The sequence below is a fragment of the Verticillium dahliae genome, genomic scaffold (genome assembly GCF_000150675.1).
Source record: "Verticillium dahliae VdLs.17 supercont1.19 genomic scaffold, whole genome shotgun sequence".
NCBI lineage: Eukaryota > Fungi > Ascomycota > Sordariomycetes > Glomerellales > Plectosphaerellaceae > Verticillium > Verticillium dahliae.
This window is the reverse complement of record NW_009276939.1, coordinates 697,062-721,491: the sequence shown is the minus strand read 5'-3', so window position 1 is coordinate 721,491 and position 24,430 is coordinate 697,062. Positions and strand designations below refer to the sequence as shown.

Here is a 24,430-nt window from a genome sequence, read left to right as displayed (position 1 = left end):
GGCAGGATTCGACGCGTGCGAGGTGGCCCGAAAGGGCGCCCATCGCCGCCACATGCAGCCTGTTCGCTGATTAAAGGCGCGGACCGAGCTTGGCGGAGCCGAGCAGATGGGTGTCGGCGCGGACGCAGGCGAGGGCCAGGATCAAAGACGTATTATCTTCCAAAAAGAGCGATTTGGCATTACAATCAAAGGGCTTGATTGTAAGTATTCGAGAGACAGGAGCAGTAGTCCGTTGACCTTCAATGCCTGTTGATGCGATCCGCAATGGATGAGCAGAGGTAGCCGACTGCAGACGATTAGACTGCAAGTGCAATTGGTGGTCCACACTACGAACGGGACAGCCCATCGGACGAACGAGTGCCGACAGACAACTGATGACCCGGCGCGAAGCATCATGCCATGCCGCCAATCCAGGCCTGGCAATCTCGCCGTGCTGCAATAAGGTTAATTGAGTCTTGGCGTATGAGATGAAGGTCGTCTCGGGTGGATTGCTCGCCTGCAACTGTGATGGGCCACCGATTGAAACAGGCAACGTGCCGGGGCTGTGCCACAGGTCTGCGGTGGGCCCATGCCAATCACGATTGGGAGTCAAACAAAAGCTTATGAAGGCCAACGCCTACTGGCCAGTAGTGCCAAGCCTGTTGGGTCTTGACTCGGGAGGCTCTGACGCGACGGCCGAGTATGGTGTCTACCAAACCCTAAGCGGCTACCATATCCGGTTTTTCGAAGGAATTGGACCCGAAGCTGGGGCAAAAGTGATTCGTGGGACACCCCCGCGGGGGGACAATGCGGGGAGAAGGAGATGGCTGAAGGGGAGGCTGATTCATGGACCCCATGGGGGCCATGTGGGAGGGGACGCCCTGGGGATCTGCTCCACATGGCGAACATGTTTATCTTGAAGGCCTTTCCCTCCTGTCAGACTGACTCTGTTCCTCACCCCTTCACCCCAACTCGCGTCGCCAACCAATACACAAACCGACAACATGTCTGAGAAGGAGCAACCCGGACTCGCCCACGCCGAGAATGGCGTGTACAACCCCGACCTGGCTCTCATCGAGGCCGCACACAAGACGAGTGACGAAGAAGCCAACCTGTCTCGCAAGGAGCTCTTCTCCCGTTACGCGCCGGCCGTCATCTACAGTGGTCTGCTGAGTTTGGCTTTGGTCATGGAGGGTATGGATGTCGGCCTTATCAACAACTTCTTCGCCCATCCTGCCTATCTGAAGAGGTTCGGCTGGCCTAACGAGGCTGGTGAGAACCATATCTCTTCGACCTGGCAGGCGGCTATCGGCAACGGTAACAATGCCGGCACCATCGTCGGCCTTCTCATCAACGGTTGGCTCCAGTCTCGCTTCGGTTCGCGCAAGGTTTACATGGGAGCCATGGTCGCCATGGGCGCCACGATCTTCTGCCTGTTCTTCGCTACGAACGTTGAGATGCTCCTCGCCGGTAACATTCTCTGCGGCATTCCCTGGGGTATCTTCCAGACTCTGACGACTGCCTACGCTGCCGAGATTTGCCCCGCCGCCATCCGTGGATACCTCACTGCCTGGGTGTCCATGTGCTGGGGTGCCGGATCTTTCCTAGCTGCGGGTGTGCTTCGTGGTTCTCTCGACCTGCCAGGAGACGCTGGGTGGCGTGTGCCATATGGCCTACAGTGGGTCTGGGTCGTGCCCCTATTCTTCGTCGGCCTCTTTGCCCCTGAGAGCCCCTGGTACTTGATTCGTCGTGGCCGTGTCGATGAGGCTGAGAAGTCGCTTCGCCGCCTCGCTCGAAAGGGACACTACACCGACCAAACTATGGCCGAGCTCATCGCGTTCATGAAGCACACAAACGAGATGGAGAAGATCGAAGCCGAGGGCGCCAGCTATAGGGACTGCTTCCACGGCACTAACCTACGCCGTACCCTCATTACCTGCATGACTTGGGTTGTCCAGATTCTCAACGGTCAGGCCCTTACCGCTTACGCCGCCGTCTTCCTCCGGGCTGGTGGTATGCCTACTCACCAGTCTTTCAACTTCAGCATGGGAATTCAGTCGACCAATATCGTCGGCACTATTATTGCCATTGTTCTGATGGGTCGTATTGGACGTCGTACCTTCTATCTCTACGGTTCCTCGTTCATCGGCCTTTGCATGCTGATTATGGGAATCTTGGGCTTCATCAAGACTAACAACATTCCTATTGCTGTTGCTGTCATCCTGATCTTCGTTCAGCTGACCTTCAAGCTGTCGCTGGGTCCCGCCTGTTACGTCATTGTTGGAGAGATGTGCTCCAGCCGTGTCCGCGCTCAGACTCTTGTCCTCGGCCGCGCCGTCTACGTTACGGGTGTCATCTGTGTCCAGCAACTCAACCCCCGCATGCTTAACAAGGGAGGCGATGCTTGGAACTGGGGAGCCAGGGCTGGTCTCCTCTACTTTGGTCTCTGCTTCATTTGGGCTGTCTGGATCTTCTTCTGCCTGCCCGAGACGAAGAACCGCAGTTTTGCCGACATCGACTACCTCTTCCAGAAGAAGGTGTCTGCCCGAAAGTTCGCCACTACTCCCATCGACAGTAAGTTCAACATTCATCCCATGTCTGCTTGTAACCCTGCTAACGTTCTTTTTCCTAGTCTACGACCTTGCTGGTATCGGCCAGACCAACCACAAGCTGGAGGAGGACGACGCTGACGTTGTCGAGGTTCGCGAGGATAAGCGTCAGTAGATTTCTATAAGGAAGGGGGTTAAATGGTGGCGATGCATAGGCCGTGCTCTTGATTGAAAGTGTGGTAGATTAGAGCACTCAATACATCGTTCTATCATCCACATTTTACGCTGGATTCTATCTACTATATAGTGCAATCGTTTTCAGAGAGATGTGACGCATGGCTCTAATGTAGACGCTTTAGACGCTTAAACGGTTGGTGGGTTGGATGGATAGGTTGTGTGTGGTGATCAAATTCCAACAATGAATTTGGTTTCGATCCGAATTCACTTCTTTAATTACCCATGGACAGCAAAAGAGTTCGAAGACTTGCTTGTGATCGTGCATCCCTCTCAATCCGCATTTGTAGCTGATCGGTAGAGATGAGAGGCCGTGCCGGTGATCGTAATCGCATCAGCCCATTGCCTTTGCAGTCATGTTACCCTTGTGCCAGGCCGCGGTGTCGGCCTCAATCGCCCAAACATCTAAACGGCAGTGCCCGTCCTCTTTGATGGACCTAGTAGTCCTGCAGGCTTTCCAGCTCAGTGTGTTGGGTGGAACTGTCGAACTTCTGAGAGCTTCGCATTCGCAGGCTCTCTACAGCAAAGGTTTTCTTTTGGATGTCGGGTTTGATTTCTAAATTTGGTTTCATATAGTCCCTAAGTTTTTGGCCCCTCGCTACATACTTATGCAAAGTCTTGAAATATTCTAGCCCAGGTTTCACGCATTGTCCTACTGTGCTAGAGTCCTAACATAAGCAACAGGACCTTCGTACTGATGCGTGCCGCGCACGAGATAATAGGCCAGAGAGAACAAGGCGATGACACTGTAAATGAGAATATTCCAATTCATCAAGTCGAGAGTGGGTTTTGGCGTTGGCGGCATAAAAGCCAGGACGAAGATGGCAACGAGAAACACAACTGAGGCAACGTTGATGGTTAGACCCCATCGACCGAGCCTGAACTTTGAGGGAAGTAGAGGACTATTGGTCCAGCGCCTCCAAATCATGCAGCCGATGGAGCAGATATAGCTAGACAGAAGAGAAGTTGTCGCCAAGGATGTAATTGAATTCAGGGCGACGGCAGACCCAATGTTGATGAGCGAGAGAAGACTGGAAATGAGGAAAGTCGTAAAAATGGCGTTGAGGGGAACATCCCAGCCGGCGGGAACTTTAGCGAACCAAGGGCTCAGGGGTACGGCGTTATCACGCGCAAAAGCAAACAGCTGGCGCGAGGCAATGGCCACCATGGTGAGATTGGAGAATATGGCCATAGCGACGACAAAGACGGCCATAGCCGTGGCGCTGCTTGCTGACTGTGTCGAGTTGAGAAAAACCTGCATGAAGGGGTACCCAGTCGGTGTTTCGAAGACCTCAAAAAGGTCGCCAATGCAGAAGCAGTAGGTGATCATCATAAACCATTCTAGCCCACCGTTGATCACGGTGGTTATGATCATGGATCGGGGCAGCGTCCGCCCGGCGTTGCGCACCTCCTCCGACATGTGAACGGCGGCATCGGCACCAAGCAGAGGCAAGATACCAGCGGTGATGCCGACGAGAGCAGAGCCACCTAGACTTCCCCAGCCCCCACCGTCGAAGAATTCGGTGAAGACGGCTTTGGGCTCAGCCCGAGGAGACAGGACCCAGAGCGTTACGAGGATTCCGAAGAAGCCAAAGATACGGATAATGAGCACAAGAGCTTTGATGAGGGGTAGCTTTCTAGCCAGGACCGTGTTGAAGAGGACCGAAAATGCGGCGACAGCAATAGTGAGCAGCGTGCCATGCCACGGCTGAGGAACGTAACCGGGGTAGTTCAGGACTATTAGCCCTTGGATCTGCGTGCCGGAAATGTATGCCGAGGACGCGCAAGACGTCTTCCAGCCAAGGACTCACATCCATCCCATCAAGTAACTGGTGAACTTTTGGTATTGAGGCGGCGCGAATTCGGAAACCCAGTGGTATTGCCCGCCAGTTGTCGGAGCCCTAACAGTTATGTTAACAAAAATCTTCAAAGTTGGGTTGGGCGGCAACAAACATGGACGCCATTTCAGCCATAGATATATTGACCAACATGAAACCGGCCCAGCAAGTCAAGTACATCCAGATGAGGCCAGCCGTACCTCCATTGATGAGACCAATAGTCGAGACACTGTATGCCACGTTAGCTACTTTAGGCCTCAAGACAGCAACAATCTCTCCTCAAAGAGAATTCCCACGATGCCATTAGAATCATGGAGAAGCCAAAGATCGATAGGAAGCGAAAGTTTCTCTACGGTACCATCATTAGTAGCTGTCAGGCTCAAATTCTAGTTTCACTGTTCTTACTTTCATCTCCTGCTTCTTGCCCATGAGATACATGTCCGCCCGATCATTGGCATTGCCACGCTTCTCGTCGATGCCATCGCCATCAGGTCGGCGGCAGAGCCGTACACCAGACGATCTTCCTTATCAGCGGACATCGTTGCTTGAATACAGAAGGTAAAAAGAAAACTTCTTCAACGAAGGAACGAAAGGAATATGTAGAGCAGTAGGAGAAGCCGGGGAAACCACGATGGCAGGGAAGGGGGGAACGGTCAGAGGTCATGCAGCAGCAGACGGCCGCCCTGGGCTGAAAGATGGTGTATAGACCCCCCACGCTCAGTGCACCAGGATCATGGCTCGAAAAAGCATGCCGGCTTGTTGCGATGGTCACAGTTCTGGCCAGAACTGGGCTGCTGCATGGCGTGTTGGACTCTGGCCAGCGATAGAACCTTTGGTGCTGTGTTGTTGGCGTCCAACACGGCGCCTTGTGGATGGATAGCATCGGTAGTGGAGTCCTCAGAAATCTGTCTTTGCCCGTTTTGTGAAGCAGCCGAACCATAACAGGGGTCCTGGAACGTCTGCTGCCTGCAGGGGCTGGGCACCCTGGCTGCCAGGTCGACTTCTGGATCGGTGCTTACACTTTTGTTACGCAAGATGATTCTACTGTCATTTCAATGTTGCAAAAAAAGTTTGTCATTGGAGAACCAGAGCCCGGCCGCCAAGGGTAGTGACGGGATACTATGTATACATGGTACATGGCAAGTCCCCCCCTCCCGGCCTCGCAGAACAGCGAGCTACCCTGTCAAGAGATCAAAGTCTAATCGGCGCGTGTCTCGCTGAAAAGCCTTGAGATTGGTCCGCCAGTAGAATGGAAGTGGCGTCTCATTCAGGAGCTCGTTCTTTGGGCCTCATCCCGAGCGAGAGGATCGGGCTTCTCAGTACATGAAGAGACGCATGGCCCAACTCGGCGGACAGGTCTCTTGCATTGACGTACTCCAGAAGTCCGAAAAATTGGAATTCTTTTTCTGTATAGTTTTGACGGTTGTAGGCCATGGATGGTCCTCGTTTTTCTCCAGTTGCATTTGACGACCATGCGGGCCAACTATGGATTATTTCCATTTTGGCCTTGATATACAGCGCGCTTGTGGTGGCTACCAGGGCTTTCATCAAATTTCGCATGTATGGGCTCGATGACCTCTTCATAGCGCTAGCTACAGCATTACACTTGGGTCAATCAATCGCCGTCTTCGCTGGCCTGAACAATGGACTGAGTAAATTCAACTCCAACACTTCCGAGATCCAATGGACTTTGTCTTCCAAGGTATGATCCCCTTTAAAATATTGATAGAGATGCTAATAACTGCCACGGGCTTTCCTAGTTTCTGAGGTTTTATGTGTGCTCGCCCTGAGCTTGGCTAAATGCTCTGTTCTAGCTCTCGTGCTTCGCATCATCGGGTCAAAGACTGGGAAGAGCAGACCCATCTGTCTTGGCCTCATGGCCATCAGCGCTCTGTGAGGAGCTGCGGCATGTACTACGCTGCTGGTCAAATGCCGCTCTGATACACTGTTGGCGCTTGAGAATGCCTTGTTCTGCCCACACCAGGTAAGAAACTATTTTGTGACTTCGAATACATGTGCTAATCAATACCTAGAAAGCTCGATGCCTGGCCATCACAACCCTTGATATGCTTACCGAAATTCTCGGCTGGCTTCTTGTGGTGAAGCTCTGCTGGACCGTCAATATGTCGTTTGAACGGGAGTGTCAGGTGGTGCTGGCCTTCACATTCCGCCTGCCACTTATTGCGCTTTCGGCCTTTCATCTGTCATATTTTGACAAGTATTTGGAGTCGGATGAACCCCAGTTCGCCGTGAATAGCAGTCTCCTATTCCAACAGACCATGATCCTATGGTCTCTTGACTCGGCAACGGTCCCCAACCTGAAAAATTTCATGAAATCTTTCTGCATTGGGATGGGCCTTCCGGTGGCTTTTGACATTAGCGGCTACGGATCTAGCAACCTGTATGCCATGCGGTCATTGAAGAACAAATCTCAAGCCACGTCATCAGCCGTCGGGAGCGTCACCGCCACATCGTCAGGATTGATAAGAGACGACGTGGACACAGAGCACCGCGTCCGACCTCAGGCTTGGAGGCCCGACCAACTTGCTCACCGAACTACGATCATTAACCACACTGATGGTAGGCCCGACGAGGAGGAACAAAGCTCGAGGAATGGCAGTCAAGAGTTGATTATCAACAAGGAAGTGGTCTGGAGGGTCGAATATGATACTCAACGTGCATAGCAAGCAGCAGCAAGTAGCCTGCAGTGGGGTTTGTATGCGCATCATAACCGAAATTAACAGGAATCTCAGCCGATCTTCGTTTCCTACAGTATTCTGGCTCGTGATGAAGCGCCTAAATGATTTGCCCCAGAGATAAAAGTTTAACATCGTTCGTCGTGCGCACATACTGTGGATATGTCGATTGCCAATTCAGGGACTATGTCCGCGGTTGCAGCCGAATTTTTGGGCGGCTCACAGGGGTTTCCGCCCCGAACCAACCGGAACGCCGGATCAAATCATGAAGCCCCTTGGGCCCCCGGCGACAAGCTGATTGCTGGTGGTTCTGGTCATCGAACATGCTTGTTGACGGGACGGAGCGGATCGTCGCCAGAGGCGCTTGGCGCCCGCCTCGTCAGTGTTACCTGATGGTCTGGCGTGCCAAGCCGTCTCATATTCCCCTGAGCCTCCCAAGAATCAAAGCAAGCTGCTACGACGTTGTGGACAGCAGCATTTTCGCGACGTTCCCTCCCTTCCACGCATGACACGCAAAGTCTGGTCCTGCAACAACATGTGCGAGATTGCTTTGCGCGATGCGCGCTACACTGAGCTGGCGGAGATCGCCCATGTTATGGCTACAGCATTTTGGGAAGACAATCTGTTCGGCCAGCTCATCCATCCCCATCGCGACGAACACCCAGATGATGTAGACCTTTACTGGTTGAGGCGAGCACGCGTGAACTTCTGGGACTTTCGCTGGAAATGGCTGGTTGCAACGACTAAAGACGTCAACGGAAACGAAGTCATTGCCGGCATCGCACAGTGGGCCAGACTTGGAGATGGCGGCCAGAAGATGGATTGCTGGTACTTGGATCCCCGTACGTATATAAATATTTTTCTCGGAATTTTACAATGCTGATATTCCGTTCTAGGCAATTCGCTTAAACCCTTGTCATCTCTTGCGATGAAGGCTCATGCTTGGTTATGACCGAGCCGTGCCGTCGATGCCAAGGAAGAAGATATCATCGAGCGGGCGTACCCTTTTTTTGATGATATTTGGACAGGCAAGCGCGCCGAGTCGTGGTATCTTGAAGCACTGGCGGTAAGGCCAGACTTTCAAGGCCAAGGTGTCGGCTACAAGCTCGTGCAATGGGGTATTCAACGAGCTCGGGAAGAAGGCATCTGCGCGTCAGTTGTGAGCGCCAAGGGGAAAGACGGGTTCTACACCAAGTGTGGCTTCGATGAACAATACGGCTCAGCCCGACAGGGCGAAGGAAATCCTTTGGCTGAAGTAGAGGGCGCAAATATGTTCTGGAAGTGGCCATGAGTCCAAGTCAAACTTGCCTATCTGTTGAAGTACAATACGTTCTTGTGGAACTTTCAGGTTGCTTTCAGCGCATTGGAGTCCTTTCCGAAGTTCTTTCTGGCTTGTATGAAAGCACAGCCTATCATTGACGATTGTCTGTATCAAAACCAATCTTGTCGGACGGGGGTCAGATCGCAGGCTTGAACGCTGCTAGGGCAAAGACAAACCAAGCAATCGCACGATGGTGGAGCTGGCAATTGGAAGCCTGGTCGTCATGTCCGAAGCAACAAATTGGCTTTTTCTGAGTGAGAGATAGTCGGAATTACAACAGTCGAGAATCATGTCGCCTACATGCGTCACTCGGCCTTTGCTGGTCCCATTGGAGTGTCCTCGATGCAATCAGGGGGGCACGACACTGATCGTGTTGCACGCGGGCTCTTTCTCCGAGCATGACAGTACCATTCTTTGCTGCTTGCTGTGCAGATCTTTTAAGGCTTGGAGAGCCATGGACCCTCCAAACGCCAGCCGCCGCGTTCTTTGCTGCAATTACGGTATACAGAATCGGCAACAACTTCCTTCGGCAACAATGGGCCAGAAAGTCTTGTTGCGGCCGCTCTTAGTAGTATGACCCCAAAATTCAAGCTGTATTCAGTAAGAGGTTTTGGGGCAGATCTACTTTCTCTCCAAAGGTTCCCTTTAACATAGGGTGATAAACGTTGACCCAAGCGATGATAGTCTAACAAACCTTGTTGATCAACCTAAGGTTGTCCGCTTGTGGATGGAAATTTTAATTTGAGTGTGAACAGCACGAGCTTTGGATTACGCCGAAATAGCGTTATCAATTAGATGTCTAATTTGGGCCTGTGTATCTTGCATCCCACCTCATCAGCCCTGATGAAGTGGTTTGCGAAGTTTCTCCATTACAATAGGCTTACTTTTCTCTGCCCAAGGCTCATGTCAGCTTGGTCCCGGAGGCAGCTAGCCTCACGTAGAAGAGCTTGGTCTGTCCAGTAACGATCATGCGACCCTCGCCAGCGAACTGAAAGTTGGCGGCAGTGGTACCTGTGTAGATCTTGCCAATGAGCTTGCCAGAGGGGTTGAAAACGTGGACACCATCGCCGCAGCCAGCGTAGACATTTCCGTTGGAGTCAGTGTGAACGCCTTCAACTACATCAGCTTGTGCCTTTGGTCAAATGACAAAATACATACCATCCGGAATGAAAGAGGCGGTGTAAGCAAAGGTCTTGCGGTTTTGCCAGGTACCATCACTGTTGACGTCAAAGGAGTAGCTAAGGTCGTCAGATATGCGGCCAGGTCTTTTTAAGGGGTGGGCGACTCACACAGAGGCAGGAGACGAAAGATTACGGCCGTAGAAGCCAAGAGCGATGCCTGTGTCGGTCACGTAGGCACGCTTACCACCCGGGCCGAAGGTGATGCCGTTTGGCAAGGTGAAGTCATCAGCAACGACGGCCACTGCACCGGTATCAAAGTTGTAGCGGTAGACCTGATTCCTCAGACCGGGAACAGGGCGGAAGTCCTGAAGGTAGCCGTAGAGGGTGTCGGTAAAGTACAGCTCACCGTTGCGGGGGTTGATGGCAACATCGTTGAGCGAGTTGAACTGACGACCGAAGTAGTTATTCACCAGGACTATGGGTTGTTAGACATCAGGTAACAGAAAGAAGATATGTCAGGTAACCCACCAGTGGTATTGTATGGAGCCACAGGATTCATCAGATATAGCGCAGACGCAACGTTGGCACCTTGCCCTTCGCCGGCAAAGATTATTTGACCCTTGTAGTTGGTCCCTCCATTTGGGTTGATGACCTGAGGGTTGGATGGGACGACCGTAACCTTGACCTCGTCGGTCGTGTTGGCAGACAGGCGTACAGCCTCAGCATCAGCCAGCGAGATCTTCTGAATGATGGATGACTTATTCAGGCCGGTGCCAGCGGCCGGGGCCCCAGCGTTTTGGACGAAAAAGACCTCGTCCGTCGGAGGATACCACACGACAGCTTCGTGAAAGATGGGATCTGACTGAGACGTGGCGATGAGGGTCAAGGACGGGGCGTCGCCAATAACATCGTAAAATTCCTCGTCATATACGTGAAACGGTTTGGCAGTAAGCGACTCCTGGGTCACACCAGGCCAGAGGAACACCTGCGGCGAAAGGTAAGCGGTGCACTCGGGCCACTTGGGAAATGGAAAGAACCTACCGTCGAGTCGTTGGCTTGCGACGGAGGGGGGACCGAGGGCAGGACATTGAATGTCTTCTGGTCAATGATTTGAGCCGTGGACGGGGGCTTGGCAGCCAGCGCGCCCGTATGGGCGAAGAGGCCGGCGGCGAGCACGGATACAACAGAAGGCATCGTGGGCAAGATGATCGTCGTGAAATTGGCTTGCCGTGTAAGACCTGCAGGTAGATGGGTTACATTTAAATACGTTAGCCACAAGGTGTGCCTAGCATTCTTCTAGCTCACTTCGGTCTGGTGGAGTGACATCAGTGTAGCTTCGCCTGCACCAAGACATCACATTGAGGACTCGGCAGGAAACAACCAGGCTACGACTCATGGGGCGGCGGGCAATTGGGTTCAGGGCCGACAGGGCTATCCCGTGCTAGGCTGACCCGCTATTGAGCGCAGGTGCCTATAACCGGTCGCCGGAGAGCTCGCTCAGCAGCATTGGCATGGGCGCAGCGCGGGGGAGCCAGGGTTGAACAGGCAAAGATCCGTGGGTCTGTTAGCTGGCTAATCGAGCTCGCCACGCATCCCAGCAGTTTGGCCGGCTCAGGGTTCGGGATGACGAGGATCGACTGATGGCTGTGGGGAGGGGCATCATACGAGCAGCAAAATTATAACTACTGTCGCAGAGTTTGGGCTTCAACTCAATGCGATGGGGCTGCCGCTGGGGTTGATGGAGCAGCTAGACTGCCTGAAAGGAATGCAGTGCTGCTACATGAGAGCGATCAAGCTGCATTGTGGGTGCTCAAAGTTACATATACGTGGCCCGCGCATGGTTGCTCGATGAACGTGATCACGACACCCACGTGAAGATGATGGGTGCATGTCGCGTGGTAGAAAAACAAGCCCACTCGCATTGCGCCATCAATCCAGGGCTCACGCATGCAGCCCCAAGGTAAACGTGGTGCAGTAGCCGATAGAATAGCCGAAAGAATAGTGAACGGGCTATCCTGGACTGCGGTGGGGGAGGCAATAGCCTCCCACAACCATGTTCGTCTGATGTGAGGAAGGTATGTCATTTTTAAGATCAGGTCGAACTTAGCTGCGTAATAAGCCACTGCCAAGCCCATCATTGTTGCACTCTGAAGGCCGAAGCTGCTTCAATAAGTCAAAGGTAACTATCACATTTCCGTGATAACCCGAAACTGACAGCGTACCTCGATCGCAAGGGAGGTCGCATAGACACTGCCTCGGGTTGATTTAAGTACCTCTATCACTATGCTCCTAAGCGAGACACAGTCCCCTCCCCCCCTCCCCCCTGTGCCCAAAGTCTAGCAGGACGAGTTGGCAAGAATAAATACCATTTGACGGCAGATTCCGACCGCAAGAGGGAGACGCCCAGCTCTGCGGGGGGTCAGACAAGCAACGTGGATTGGAAGCGAGCAAAGTGGTTGCACTTATTTGGAACAGCTATCAAAAGGCAAGGCACAATCGAGTTGAGGGAGAAGCCAGCTCAGCACACCTGATCACTGATCATAATCATCATGGGAAGGCTTCGAGGTGCACTTCCTCGCTTGCGGGTTGTCTAACGGCTCGTCACACTCTTCACGTCAGCCACGGTCGTTCGTACGGAGCAAGAGAGTCGACACAGAACAAAGCCTGACAGGTTCTCCATGAGCCGACAAGAGCGGGCCGACAAGAGCGGGAATTGGGCGATCCCTATCGAGTCCAGTTGTCGGACTTAGGCTGCGCCTCCCGGACGGCATGGATGATGCGAGCTGTGGTGTGCTCATCTGCCAAGCTCAAGTTGCCAGGTTCTGGGGTCTGTGAAAAGGTAGGCACGTCGTTATGAACCCGAAGCCAGCCTACTTGTGGGGAAGTAGCTTCCGTTTATGTGTCTCCTGAGACATCAGGGTTGCGTCGGGCCGAGTGGAAGCGACTTGCCTGCTACATGTATGTTAGCGATTTGGTCCTGAGGATGAGGAGGAGGTTGCAGAATTGGTTGATATTTCAGAACGCACTAGCAGGGTGGCAGGGTCAAGTCCACCTCAGATCGCTCCATACAGCCGAAGGACTCTGGGGGCGGGTAAGGTTAAAAGGGGGGCCGGCTGGCTAGCTAAAACTCAAAGACATTAGTTACCGGCACATGTGGACACATCTACCGGCCGGCTGGCTAGGCGTCTTGCACACCGGACAATTATGGCGGCGAGGGCATCGCACGCCGTGACAGGAAGCGGAGTTAGTAATCATGAGTATGGTGACATCTGCAGCGAAAGAGGAGCCTTGTTTCTCCCACATGTCAAATTACTCGCACCTTTTTACACGTAGGACGGCAACATTATGAGTCAAAATGTCGGCACGCATGCTGCACAGGAACCCGACGGGAACTGTTTTTGGTCGATCGAAATTGGTGCAATGACTCGATCCACTTCGATCTCGGGTAACCTCTGTTGGTTGAAATGTCAGGCAACGTTTTCCCATTTGGCACTGATCCGGTCGTTAGGGCGAGTCCGGCAATTGACGAAGTAAACTTAAAAGACGGGCACCAGATGGGCGCACGAGCGGGGAACTGGGGGGTGCCGCATCTTTTGAGTGGCGCATCGATGCACAACCAGATGGAACGCAGAACGATGTTCCCTTGTGAGAAAAGTCTCTTCGACATAGTGTGTCAGTAGAATTATGTGGGCGGGCGCATTGGGTTGGCGGTGGAAGATATATCAGCTACGAATTCTCTAGTGCGAAGATCAGAGACCCCCTTTTCAAGTCAAATTGATGGAACACCCGTTGATTTAGAAGACTCGGACACTCGGTATCTTCTGCCGCTCATTCCTCCTTTCTTTGTTGTTCGACCATTTCCTCCTTTTTGACTGGTGCTGTTGCTTGGCAAGCTACTGATACTCCAGAGACATCAGCCAGCATGGTAAACATCGACACCCAGAGCGGCACCGTCGCTATTATTATTGCGGTATTCATTAGCATCGCGCTGTACAATGTTCTGGAGCTCAATTTCATCATCCTCGCTACATTCAATAAACGCAGCGGTCTCTACTTTTGGAGCTTCGTCGTAGCAACATGGGGCATCGCATTCAACGCAGTTGGCTACCTCCTAAGGCACTTTGGCAAGAACTTACAGCCCAATGTGTACGCGACACTGATCCTTATCGGCTGGTGCACCATGATTACCGGTCAGTCGGTTGTGCTATACTCACGTCTGCACATTGTCATGCTTAACCAGACTCGACTGCGTCTTGTGCTGATCATGATCATCACGAATGCTGTCTGGTTGCATTTACCCATCATTGTGCTCGTCTATGGCTCCAACTCGGCCAACCCTGAACCCTTCGTTCATCCATACTCAGTATACGAAAAGATCCAGCTCAGTGTCTTCTTTCTACAAGAAATCATCATCTCGTCACTGTACATTTGGGAAACCACGAAACGTCTAAAGCTAGAGAAGAGCATCGGCAACATGGGAACGCGAAAGGTCATGAACCATCTAATTCACGTCAACCTTCTTGTGGTTTTTCTCGACGTCTCTATTCTCGCCCTCGAGTTTGCGAATCTTTTCGATATCCAAACAGCCTGGAAGCCGCTTGTCTACAGCGCCAAGCTCAAGCTCGAGTTCAGTATCCTCAATCGCCTCGTCCAGCTTACACGAAATTCGAGAAACGGGAGCTCCTATACACGCAGTCGGAATGCGACAAACGGTGGTGTTGCCCTTGAAACGTTTAATGGCGAGAGAAATAAGCAGCTGGGCGATGAAAGAGATACAGCGGCTGCATACGAAGTTCATGTTGGACGGGGCAAGAACGGGGAGCCCAGCTTTGGACAAGACTCCAACGTTATCAAGACGACGGAGATTACAGTTCACAGCCACCGGCGGCGGAGAAACAGTGACATAGATATGGAGAGTCTGGATGGCAGGTCCGGAGCGACTGGTGATATAGGATCAGCACAGACGCGTGACCCAGTTCGAGGCAGTGCCTCGTCCGCATCATCAGAGGTGCAGTTTGCAAAATTTGGAAACTAACGTCGTGGAAACTAAGAGTAGATGATTAACCGCACTATCTGTCAGGACCCTGCGGAACCGCCCAGGGCCTGCCAAGCCAGGGGGCTGGCCAGGGGCTAAGGGTCACGAGAGAACGTATATATAGGCCGCGGAGGGCCCCCCAAAGCTGCGGAGGGCCAGAATTCAGATGTATTCCTATCCCATACCTATATTCTAAACTACCTGCGGACCCTGCGGAAGACCCCTTCACTCTGTTCTAAACAACGCTCTGACACTATCATACCCATTGAAGCTCTTTCGTTTGTACTGGCCCTTGATACACCCCAGCCCGCGTTCTGACACCTGAATCCATTGTTGCAACTGGCCTCTTCGAGCTTGAGGAACACCAGCTTCGAAAGCGGTTCTGCTCTGGAGCTCTTCCGGCGGTCTGACCCTGTCCTGAGCAGGCTAAGGCGGCGAGTCCAGGCCGATGCGGGCACTCCTGTTGATCGCGAAATCTAAGTCCGGCATTGGACGCAGCTTATGTGTGCCTGCATTAAAACGGATGTTAAAAACTTGCACTGGATGGCTCAGGAAGCCCCTTAATAATCACCAGGGCTCAACCATGTCTGCCGTTCCCAGTCATCGGAAAGGCAATGCGCACAACTTTGTGAAAGTGGGGCCTGTGCTAATAGCTCCATCAGCCAGGTTCAGGCTGCAACTGTTGGGCTACATTGAGCAAGGCCCATGAGGTGCTGACCCGCCACTATCCCGCCCTACATGAAACAATCGTAGTATGAAGAACGTTGTTGCTTGGGGTAAGCCCAGGGTGTCCCCAGAATCTCCATCTAGCATGAGTCGAAGTCGAAAAAGGCATCCGATATGCCGGATCAGCAGTAATACGATGTGGTGGAGAATCCTGTATATGATGTGCCACATGAATATCATCGACATATCTGTGCTTTCCAGTCATCAGCCTTTGGTTTGGGTGAACCCTTTGCGCAAACGAGGATCTTCTGGGCCCCAGCGTAACACCCGAGGCAGCATTTTGACTTGACATCTCAAAATGTAGAGCACAAGTTTACGTCATACTGAGTCCCAACAGCTGTCCGTAACGACTGTCGATGATGAGCAGCCGTCGATTGTTTAGGGATTGATTAATACCACTTCATGGTGTAGGAATGGGAACAGTCAGTGATTTATGCCTGGATCGAAGTCTTCATTTGGTTAGTAGGCCAAGGCTCGAATCATACTCTTCCCCCACAGGGTTCATGATTGAATGCAACTGAAGAAACAAAGATTGGAAGCATGAGGCTTTGAAAATTGGGGGATCTTCTGCGTCTATACGTCATAGTTCTACCACTACCTTGCTTGTATGAATTCTTGGGCTTCGTTTGTTGCAAGGGCATTAACATCGAGCAGCTGGCCCATCCAAAGTAGTGGCCCCACTTCTCCTCAGGCTCCCGGTCCGGCCGGCAGTTGGCCGGACCGTTTTTTGTGGCGATAATACAGATATCATGGCCCAAGTGATGCAGAGATCCGGCTTTTCTATTTACGGGACTCGCACTTCTAGCATCGGTGCATTTCAGCACTTCAGCACCTTTGTCCTCCACACTATCTCCGACCAGATCCATGATATTACTCACCCAGCCTCAAGGGTCCCGGAAACAGAACGATTCAATCGATTACACCATGAGAACACCACAAGTCAATGCGGCTGGCAGAATCGTTCGCAGGCGAGCGGGCGTGGCATGCGTTCACTGCCGGAAACGGAAGGTCCGATGCGATGTATCTCAACGCGGTGCACCTTGCGCTATCTGCTTTCTTGATGACCTCGACTGTCAAGTTCGTCCTAGAGCAAATAGGAGAAAGTAAGCAACCTGAAGGATGACTGTTACCCGATTTCTTACTAATGCGAGCAATCTGCAGCCAGAATCTTTCACGAGCCGATAATACATCACAGGCTAAGGCACTATCCCCATCCGAGGCATGCCTCGGCTCACCACGCCATGCACATTTGTCGTCCACAGCCCGAACAGCTCCAATACAAAGAGGAAGGCCTATCGGACAAGACAAGCAAGACTCCATCAGAAATCATGTTTTCCAGGACGATACCGCTGAAGGGGCTGGCAATGCTAATGCTTCTTCTTCCCGCGAGGCAACGGACGAAGCACACAGTCTGGTGACAGATGGCTGTGCTCCGCGATTGGATCATGAACTAGGTGCCTTGTTCTCGCCTTCAGCCAGGCGATGCTCAGATGTCCTTTACACCCATCATTGTTTCTTAAACTTTGATCATCTTCCGAAGCTCCCTGTACGCGATGTCAATGTGCTCGAAGCACAGGGATGTCTAAGAGTTGCCACCCGCAGCATACTCGACGAGTTTGTTGAGCAGTACTTCCGCCACGTGCACCCATTTCTCCCGATACTTCACGAAGGCGACTTTTGGGGCAAATATTGCGATAGCATGCCAAGCGGGACCTTCAAAGATGGAATATCGCTGCTGCTACTTCAGGCTATGCTTTTTGCGTCATGTAACGTATGTTGTCAGATACATTTTGACTGAGTAAGGCTGATGACTGGAAGTTTGTGTCGCTGAGTACTCTTCGGGCGCTTGGCTATGACTCTATGCAATCAGCACGAGCAGAATTGTACCGAAAGGCTAAGGTAAGATTTGAACTCCTTACCAAACATGCACGAAAATAACATCGAGAAGCTTTTGTATGACTTAGGGGGTGAACCGTCTTCGGAAGTCCTTGGCCAGTCCTCGCTTCTTCTGTCATTCTCCTATACGCCAGAGGATCCTCGAAGTCGTCAGTCCAATACCTCATGGCTTAGGCGTGCTATCAATCATGCACGCCTTGCAGCAGCTGATCCTGATGCCGTCGAAAGTGAGGATGAACAACCAGCCATTTCAAAACGCGCAAGCCATGGGAACGTGCTTAAAAGGCTATGGTGGTCTTGCATCATGCGTGACCGCGTAATAGCGCTGGCTCTGCGGAGGCAGGCCCTCATCACAAAAGAGACTCTCGACCTTCAGATCTATCCTGGCTTGGAAGCCAAAGATCTTTTGGACGAGGTGCATAAATCAAAGGTATACGATAGCAACACGAAAAAGGAGCTCATCGAAGTGACTTGCAGATTGTCGAGTCTTTGTATCATCGTGACCGACCTGCTCAGCCTGATGGCTTCTCAAAAATCCGACAAATCGCTGCGGCCAAGTCACGACCCTGAGAGAGACGCGCAAAGAACGTTGAGACTTGAGAAAGACCTACAATCTTGGTACGAGGATGCAAGTGAACGATTCCCCCCCGCATCTGGCACCGGCGCAGCATCCCAACTTGGGGGGTTCCAGGCGAATTGTGTCAAACTCTTCAGCCACACGGTCTACTTATACTACCAGTAAGCTAGCGTTTCAGTCAGTTACAACTAAAAGGTACTTACACATCATCGCAGCTCGGCTCTCGCGCTCCTATCCCAAAATTCTATTGTTCGAGCGATGATGGCAACATCACCACCCAAGAAGCCACCGACTGCGGAAGGGTTCCGCAAGCTACAGTATGCCGTCTCCTGCTTTACCGATTGCATGCAGGGCTTGACAGAGATGCGGTTGGTTCGCTGGTTACCCATGAGCACGTAAGAGCCCTTGTATCATTGGTTTTTCATCCAGCATTCAATTCTTGATACCAAGCTAAGAGTAAACGTAGTATTGCCTTTAGCGTATTGCCGCTGATGATCTACACTGTAAATTCACAAACAGGCAGGCATCCCGACTGCCCATGTTCTGAAGCGCTCGGAAGAGACCGGTTACGCCAGGACAGCCAACTTAGTCTTCTGACTGAAGCCATGAATACTATTGGTGCTCAGTACGGTGGTATCACCTGGTTTGGCGCTATCGCACGCCGAGCTAGTGAGTTGGCTCAACCATGGGCCCTTGATAAGTTTAGCAGTGACTCGGACGATGGAGTCGCACTGCCTCTACCATCCACCGAACCATTCTTAAGACTTGTCATTACAGCAGACCTCAGTCTTAGCACCGGCAACTGTCCTGAGAGAGATCAGTTGTCAAAAATTCTTAATTTATCACCGAAATCGGAGGAACCTCGAATCGACGACGTCTTCCGAGGATACTCATATGCCATGAGTATGAATCCAACCGACATCTTGAGCTGGACAGAATTGGACAACTTTCTTGCTCTTGACTGGGCTACTCCTCTTCCCTCAGAAAATGCAGTCATCAATCTGTCTGTCCCTGAACTGGGGGACGGCACCGAGCATGGAGCTCAGGAAGGATTGGTGCATTCGCCAGATCGAACGCCTCTGTCCGTTTGGACAGCTGGAGAAAGTACCCTTACGGACTCGCTGAGTGGACGTACAGATATTACAGTTGAGCTAGATGGCGATTTGATGAGCTGGGAATCAGGGTCTGTGAGTTGTTGACGATTGACATTAACCCCCTCCCGGCACCACCAGCCAGGCTTCGGGTAATTTGGCATGACGTCGTTTGTACGTTCTGTAAAGCTTAGTTCCTACCTAATGGCAGCTTGTAACATAGCTTCTTCGTTGAGTGGTGCAGATTCCGGCAAAGGGCCTTCCCGATTGGCAGTTGCAGGCCGGTCCGGCCGGTCCGGTCTACAGGTCCTCGTCTCTCTCGGAACATGCAACTGTAGCGATTACCCCTTTGACGCTGGAATTGAACCTCAGTACCTCATATGATCGACAGCCATGGCAGGAAATGGATATTGCCAATTGAATTATAGGATATTACGAACATTACATCTGCATGCCTGTACGTTAACTATTCTTTAAATAGGCCTACCCGCTATAACCATGTACTAGATGTCAAGATCCACATTAGAGCTTTTCGGGCAGGTGGTCGTTAGTTCATGTACTGAGGTTTAATTTCGGCACTAAAGGGATGGCCACTTCGTGTAAGATAAGCTCGAACATCGTTTTGCTTTTGAAAGTGGTATTTTACAGGAATCAAGTAGACGTGGTTGTAATCATGCTATAAATCCGCCTGTGGCTCGTATCAATTCGCAGTACTTCTTCAAATCTAAGAGGCTTGATGCCATCCGATTCCATCAATGACTGTCAGGACCCTGCGGAGCCACCCAGGGCCTGCCAAGCCAGGAGGCTGGCCAGGGGCTAAGGGTCACGAGAGAATGTATATATAGGCTGCGGAGGGCCCCCCAAAGCTGCGGAGGGCCATAATTCAGATGTATTCCTATCCCATACCTATATTCTAACTGCCTGTGGAAGACCCCTTCACTCTGTTCTAAACAACGCTCTGACAATGACCCTGTCCGTCAGATGGTGAAGCGGAAGAAAGTAGCGTTGTCCCCCTTCTCGCGCTCGAGTTCTCGTTGCTCTTCTGTATACTCGTCGGGAGGACCATAGATCCGGTCGCGTCGTGCGTTCTCTCGCCGAAGATAGGCAGTCATACAGACGCAAAGAACAAGAGCGAGAACATAGAGACCAAGAAGACTACTAAGCCCCGGTAAGTGCCTCGGGCTATACTTTGGCAGAAACAGATACGACGAGATGATGCCGCTGATGTTACCGAATCCAACATGCATAGCAATACCAATCCCCCTCTTGAGGCCACCGCCGATGTTGTTGCCATTCCAAGCTACGCCCTGGGGGACGCTTGGATAGATGCCAGCAGCAGCAAAGAAGCAGCCGACGTATCTCACAGCCACGTTTTCCACAGCGGTGAGCATGATGAGGCCAATGATTCTGTAGATAATCAGCGACATTTCAACAAGCACAAAGCAAGAAAAAAAGATAGAAAAGAAAAGTTCTTACGCAACAAACATGAAGACTATCATAAAGACTCCACGTTGACCGAGCCTGTCGGCATACCACCCTGCCAAGACGCAGATGATACAGGCTACCACGAATGGCGGGACAGTCATCAGTTGAGCTGTGCGACTTGTATATCCAAGATCGCGAATGATGGTTGGCAAAAATAGTGAATACGAGTAGACCCCAGTGTAAACACAGATGGTTGTGACGACATGGACCCAAATCTTCCAGTCAGACAATGCGTGACGAACGTATTTCATGTCGAACTCGTTCGCAAGCGAGGATCGATCTTGTTGAAGACGTTCAAGTCCCACCTTCCGCTCGCTTTCGGTGAGGAACTTGGCTTTTTCAGGGTAGTCCTGCATAACCTTTACAGCGACGCACGCTGGTATTCCGTCAGAAAGCACTGCTCCGGTATAAGAAGAGGTGTACTGACCGACGAGAACTGTCGCTATGCCCTCAATGATGAATAGCCAACGCCAACCGGCAAGACCAGCAACACCACCCATTTCTAGAATTCCACGAGCCAAGAGCCCCCCGAAGGCACCAGCGAGCGTGGCAGCTGAGAAGAAGATTGCTAGTCGGAGACCACACTCGTGACGACGGTACCACATAGTGATGCTATGTTCGAAGAAGATTTCAGTTCCGATTTCCCGAGAGATGCAACCGGCAACACTTACAAGTAAGCAATGCCTGGAAAGAGACCGCCCTCAGCTAGACCAAGCATAGCCCGCGCAGCCAGAAGTCCTTCATAGCTCTGTACGATTCCCATTAGGGTACAGACTATGCCCCAGCAGAGCATGATGAATGGAATCCAGAGCCAGGGCGCGAATCTCTTCATTGCGATATTCGAAGGAATTTCGGCAATCACGTAAAAGGGGAAAAAGATGGCTAAGGCATTGTTGTACATGATTCCTGTCATATTGAGGTCGGCTTCAAGCGTGTCGAGTCGAGCATTACCGATATTGGTTCGATCGAGGAAAGAGAGCAGGTACAAGAGAGTGAGAAAGGGCAATAGGGTCCAGTCGATCTTCCTCATAAGCTTTTTATTGTTGACTGGCTCTTCGAGGCTTGAACACCCCGAGACGTTCCCACCTTGGTCAGAGGACTCGGCGAGCTCCACATTTTGATCCGATTTGTCCATGTTCAAGGGAGTTTCTGGCTGGCGTTAAAGGTATTTGTTGTTGGGGCAGAAAACATGTGAGGTAGTCAAGGTGTCGCGAGACACGTTGCCAGAAACTTGTCCGCTCGGCAACTGACTACATAAGGGTTTAAAACTATCATCGGTTCAAACGCCAGGCACTTCAGTGGCCTGGCACGGCGGTCTGAAAGCAAAGTTCCCGGACCGGCTGAGACAGGTTGGTAACTTGACATCATGTGGAACTTCCACTACTGTTGACCTGCTTCCTCATCCGGATTAGCATCCAAGCCGCATGGACCACCGGGTTCATCCTCGGACCGGCCGGCTTGGAGTGTCGACCTAGGGACCACTCACTTCGCGGGGTAATTGCTTTCGCTGGTCGGGGCACGCAATCTCTCATGATTCCAACAGCCGCATGATCTAGAAGAGATCCGTACGTCTCTTCGCAGCCTGGGCGTGAGGTTGATCGCGCTATCCGATCGAGTGGCCCACCCCCCGATTTATCAGCAGAGCGGAGATCAAACGCGGGGTTTGCAGTCGCCACACCTGCGGAGGACCATCTTGCCGGAAGGGGTGGGTTCCCTCTCCAAGACCAATACATCCGCCACGGACCGACTCATTATGATATTGTCCTAGAGAGAGAAACCTTTGAACATGGCAAACAGCAGCCGCAGCGAAAGCCCCGGCAGCGTTGCCGGTGCCGCTCCGGGGCCTGCGTACCGACCGATACGACGCATAAACCAGGCATGCATCGCATGCAGGTATGACCTCCCGAATTGAAAAGAAGTGCGTGCATCTTGCTGACTGGAGACCTATCTTCCAGAAGGAAGAAGTCTCGGTGCACAGGTGGTCACCCATGCCGGAGCTGTAGACGACTATCGGAACCGTGCCAATATCCTGCTCCCGGCGCCCCTCGGGCGCGGACATCGTCGCGCCTACCAAACGATCCATCGTCGCAGATTTCCGAGACATCGGAACGTCCTGTGAGCATGTCCCGTTTCTCGGTTTGACTCGGTCAGCTGCTGACGTCTTCAGCTCGCTGTCGCCGACAGACTGAGCGTGCTCGAGTCAGCACTGGATGGCATAGCTCAGCAACTTGGCCATTTGACGGAGCTCACCAGGCAGATATGTGCTTCTGGTGGCGGAGGCTTCTCGGTCGCAGGCGGACCCATCATGACTGCAGGTGCCATGAGCGAGAGGAGCCTCGATCACTCGTCGCCTGGGTCGGAAGTCACGAGAACCATCGCGGCGAGACAAGCTGAATATGGCAGTTATAACGACCCTTTCCACCCGCAGCATTGGACCGTGTAAGAGCAACGTCTCGCCCCTCAGCACAGAGGCTAAACAGTACCAGCAAGATGAAACATCTCATACCCGACAATGTTATGAGGGCAGTCTTTCGGAATTACTTTCAGTACGCACACAACCAGCCGTATTCGTTCTTTCATGAGAGCAAATTCTGGGAAAAGCTTGACGGTGGCAGTTGGCCTGATCACCTGCTCCTCGCCGTGCTTGCCCACGCCGTGCGATTCTCGGAGGATCAATTCTTCAGGGGTCGTACCAAGCAAATGGCTCAACTCTTCGCGAATATGGCGTGGAAGGCAATTGTCAATCTCTACTTCCATGAGCGAGGAGACGCAGATCTTGCCACGGTACAAACAATCACGTTATTGTCCATCTATGATTTTACCGGTACGTTTCCGAACATTGCCTGTATTCCCTTCGTCTGACGCTCTACTAGCTGGTCATGATCGGCATGACTCGGCCTGGGTGAAGATTGGGCTCGCCGTCCGCGTGGCCCAGGACCTCCGCCTCATGATGAATGACCAAACAACCCTCGACAACGCGGAGAAGGAGGAGAGACGGCGAGTATTCTGGTCGGTATACATCCTGGACAGACTTGCGTCTTGCGCCAGAGCAAGACCGCCTGCGGTGCTTGAAGCGAGCTGTCACCTGTCCCTTCCATGTGAAGAACATCTCTGGAGAGCCGGCTTTCCTTCAAATGGCTACAAGCTCGAGGATGTCGCTCAGAACAGGCTCCTGGTTGGCCAGCATCCCGGCCACCCAGCCCTTGTCGTGGCCATGACATCTATCCTCGGCCGATGCACACAATGCATGATGCAGAATGTGAGTGTCCGCCCTCGCCAAGCTCCGTGGGACGGCAGCTCGGACTATGCCACAATATCATCCGAACTACTTACCTGCGAGGGGTACTTTGAGCAACCCATTGAGGAAGCACTCGCACTTTACTGTACTGGCAGCGAATCTGATATTGATGCTGCACTGGCTGGACCTCTTGTTTTCTCGCATGTCCTCTTCATGCTGAGTCATTGCATCTTAAGTCAGCCCTTCCTCTTATGTGAGCGGGTGAGATCCAGCCTAGGGAAACCCCCGAGCACTTTCTTGTCTCGCGCCTTGGACAACGGATACGAATATGCCAAGAGAATCACGCATTTAATCCGGGATGCGAAGCTAGCTGGTAACGCCGCCCACGGGTCTTTCTACGGGTATTGTACATTAATGGCAAGCACCATACACGCAATAGGTCTCTTCTCTGCCCGAGAAACAGTCCGAGAAGAATCTGCCGCGTGCCTTTCGATTTGCCGCGAGATTCTCGACGACCTATCGCCATACTGGGAGAGCTGTCAGTCAATGGTAGGTTCACACCTGATAAACTCGAAGACCCGTTCCTGATGGTTTACAGGTTCACGCTCTCAAGAAATTGTCAAAACGAGCCCATCGCTATGCTC

The 24,430-nt window shown here is 52.2% G+C and overlaps 9 protein-coding genes across 9 annotated transcripts; 6 read left to right on the top strand and 3 right to left on the bottom strand.

Annotated features, from left to right (window-relative positions):
* Positions 1–983: 983 nt before the first annotated feature.
* VDAG_08286 (alpha-glucosides permease MPH2/3) lies at positions 984–2,803 on the top strand (the record flags this gene model as incomplete). Its single annotated transcript, XM_009657663.1, has 2 exons — positions 984–2,553; positions 2,612–2,803. The coding sequence occupies 2 exons, from the start codon at positions 984–986 to the stop codon at positions 2,701–2,703; spliced, it is 1,662 nt and encodes a 553-aa protein (XP_009655958.1). The 3' UTR covers positions 2,704–2,803.
* Positions 2,804–3,414: 611 nt separating this feature from the next.
* Positions 3,415–6,034, bottom strand: VDAG_08285 (uncharacterized protein; the record flags this gene model as incomplete). Its single annotated transcript, XM_009657662.1, has 5 exons — positions 3,415–4,470; positions 4,574–4,663; positions 5,006–5,124; positions 5,388–5,644; positions 5,976–6,034. 5 exons carry the CDS (start codon positions 6,032–6,034, stop codon positions 3,415–3,417), a joined length of 1,581 nt encoding a protein of 526 aa, XP_009655957.1.
* A 632-nt stretch (positions 6,035–6,666) lies between these two features.
* VDAG_08284 (uncharacterized protein) lies at positions 6,667–7,284 on the top strand (the record flags this gene model as incomplete). Its single annotated transcript, XM_009657661.1, has 1 exon — positions 6,667–7,284. One exon carries the CDS (start codon positions 6,667–6,669, stop codon positions 7,282–7,284), a length of 618 nt encoding a protein of 205 aa, XP_009655956.1.
* A 517-nt stretch (positions 7,285–7,801) lies between these two features.
* On the top strand, positions 7,802–8,587 carry VDAG_08283 (uncharacterized protein; the record flags this gene model as incomplete). Its single annotated transcript, XM_009657660.1, has 2 exons — positions 7,802–8,138; positions 8,325–8,587. 2 exons carry the CDS (start codon positions 7,802–7,804, stop codon positions 8,585–8,587), a joined length of 600 nt encoding a protein of 199 aa, XP_009655955.1.
* Positions 8,588–9,518: 931 nt separating this feature from the next.
* VDAG_08282 (lactonohydrolase) lies at positions 9,519–10,932 on the bottom strand (the record flags this gene model as incomplete). The annotated part of the gene is made up of 5 exons (XM_009657659.1): positions 9,519–9,727; positions 9,776–9,855; positions 9,907–10,213; positions 10,267–10,723; positions 10,780–10,932. The coding sequence occupies 5 exons, from the start codon at positions 10,930–10,932 to the stop codon at positions 9,519–9,521; spliced, it is 1,206 nt and encodes a 401-aa protein (XP_009655954.1).
* Positions 10,933–13,660: 2,728 nt separating this feature from the next.
* VDAG_08281 (uncharacterized protein) lies at positions 13,661–14,773 on the top strand (the record flags this gene model as incomplete). Its single annotated transcript, XM_009657658.1, has 1 exon — positions 13,661–14,773. One exon carries the CDS (start codon positions 13,661–13,663, stop codon positions 14,771–14,773), a length of 1,113 nt encoding a protein of 370 aa, XP_009655953.1.
* Positions 14,774–17,423: 2,650 nt separating this feature from the next.
* Positions 17,424–19,570, top strand: VDAG_08280 (uncharacterized protein; the record flags this gene model as incomplete). The annotated part of the gene is made up of 5 exons (XM_009657657.1): positions 17,424–18,013; positions 18,188–18,367; positions 18,451–19,159; positions 19,308–19,356; positions 19,545–19,570. 5 exons carry the CDS (start codon positions 17,424–17,426, stop codon positions 19,568–19,570), a joined length of 1,554 nt encoding a protein of 517 aa, XP_009655952.1.
* Positions 19,571–20,040: 470 nt separating this feature from the next.
* VDAG_08279 (uncharacterized protein) lies at positions 20,041–21,380 on the bottom strand (the record flags this gene model as incomplete). Its single annotated transcript, XM_009657656.1, has 3 exons — positions 20,041–20,470; positions 20,540–21,160; positions 21,220–21,380. The coding sequence occupies 3 exons, from the start codon at positions 21,378–21,380 to the stop codon at positions 20,041–20,043; spliced, it is 1,212 nt and encodes a 403-aa protein (XP_009655951.1).
* A 954-nt stretch (positions 21,381–22,334) lies between these two features.
* VDAG_08278 (uncharacterized protein) lies at positions 22,335–23,620 on the top strand (the record flags this gene model as incomplete). Its single annotated transcript, XM_009657655.1, has 6 exons — positions 22,335–22,441; positions 22,504–22,663; positions 22,716–22,987; positions 23,035–23,372; positions 23,422–23,549; positions 23,597–23,620. 6 exons carry the CDS (start codon positions 22,335–22,337, stop codon positions 23,618–23,620), a joined length of 1,029 nt encoding a protein of 342 aa, XP_009655950.1.
* Between the last annotated feature and the right edge of the window lie 810 nt (positions 23,621–24,430).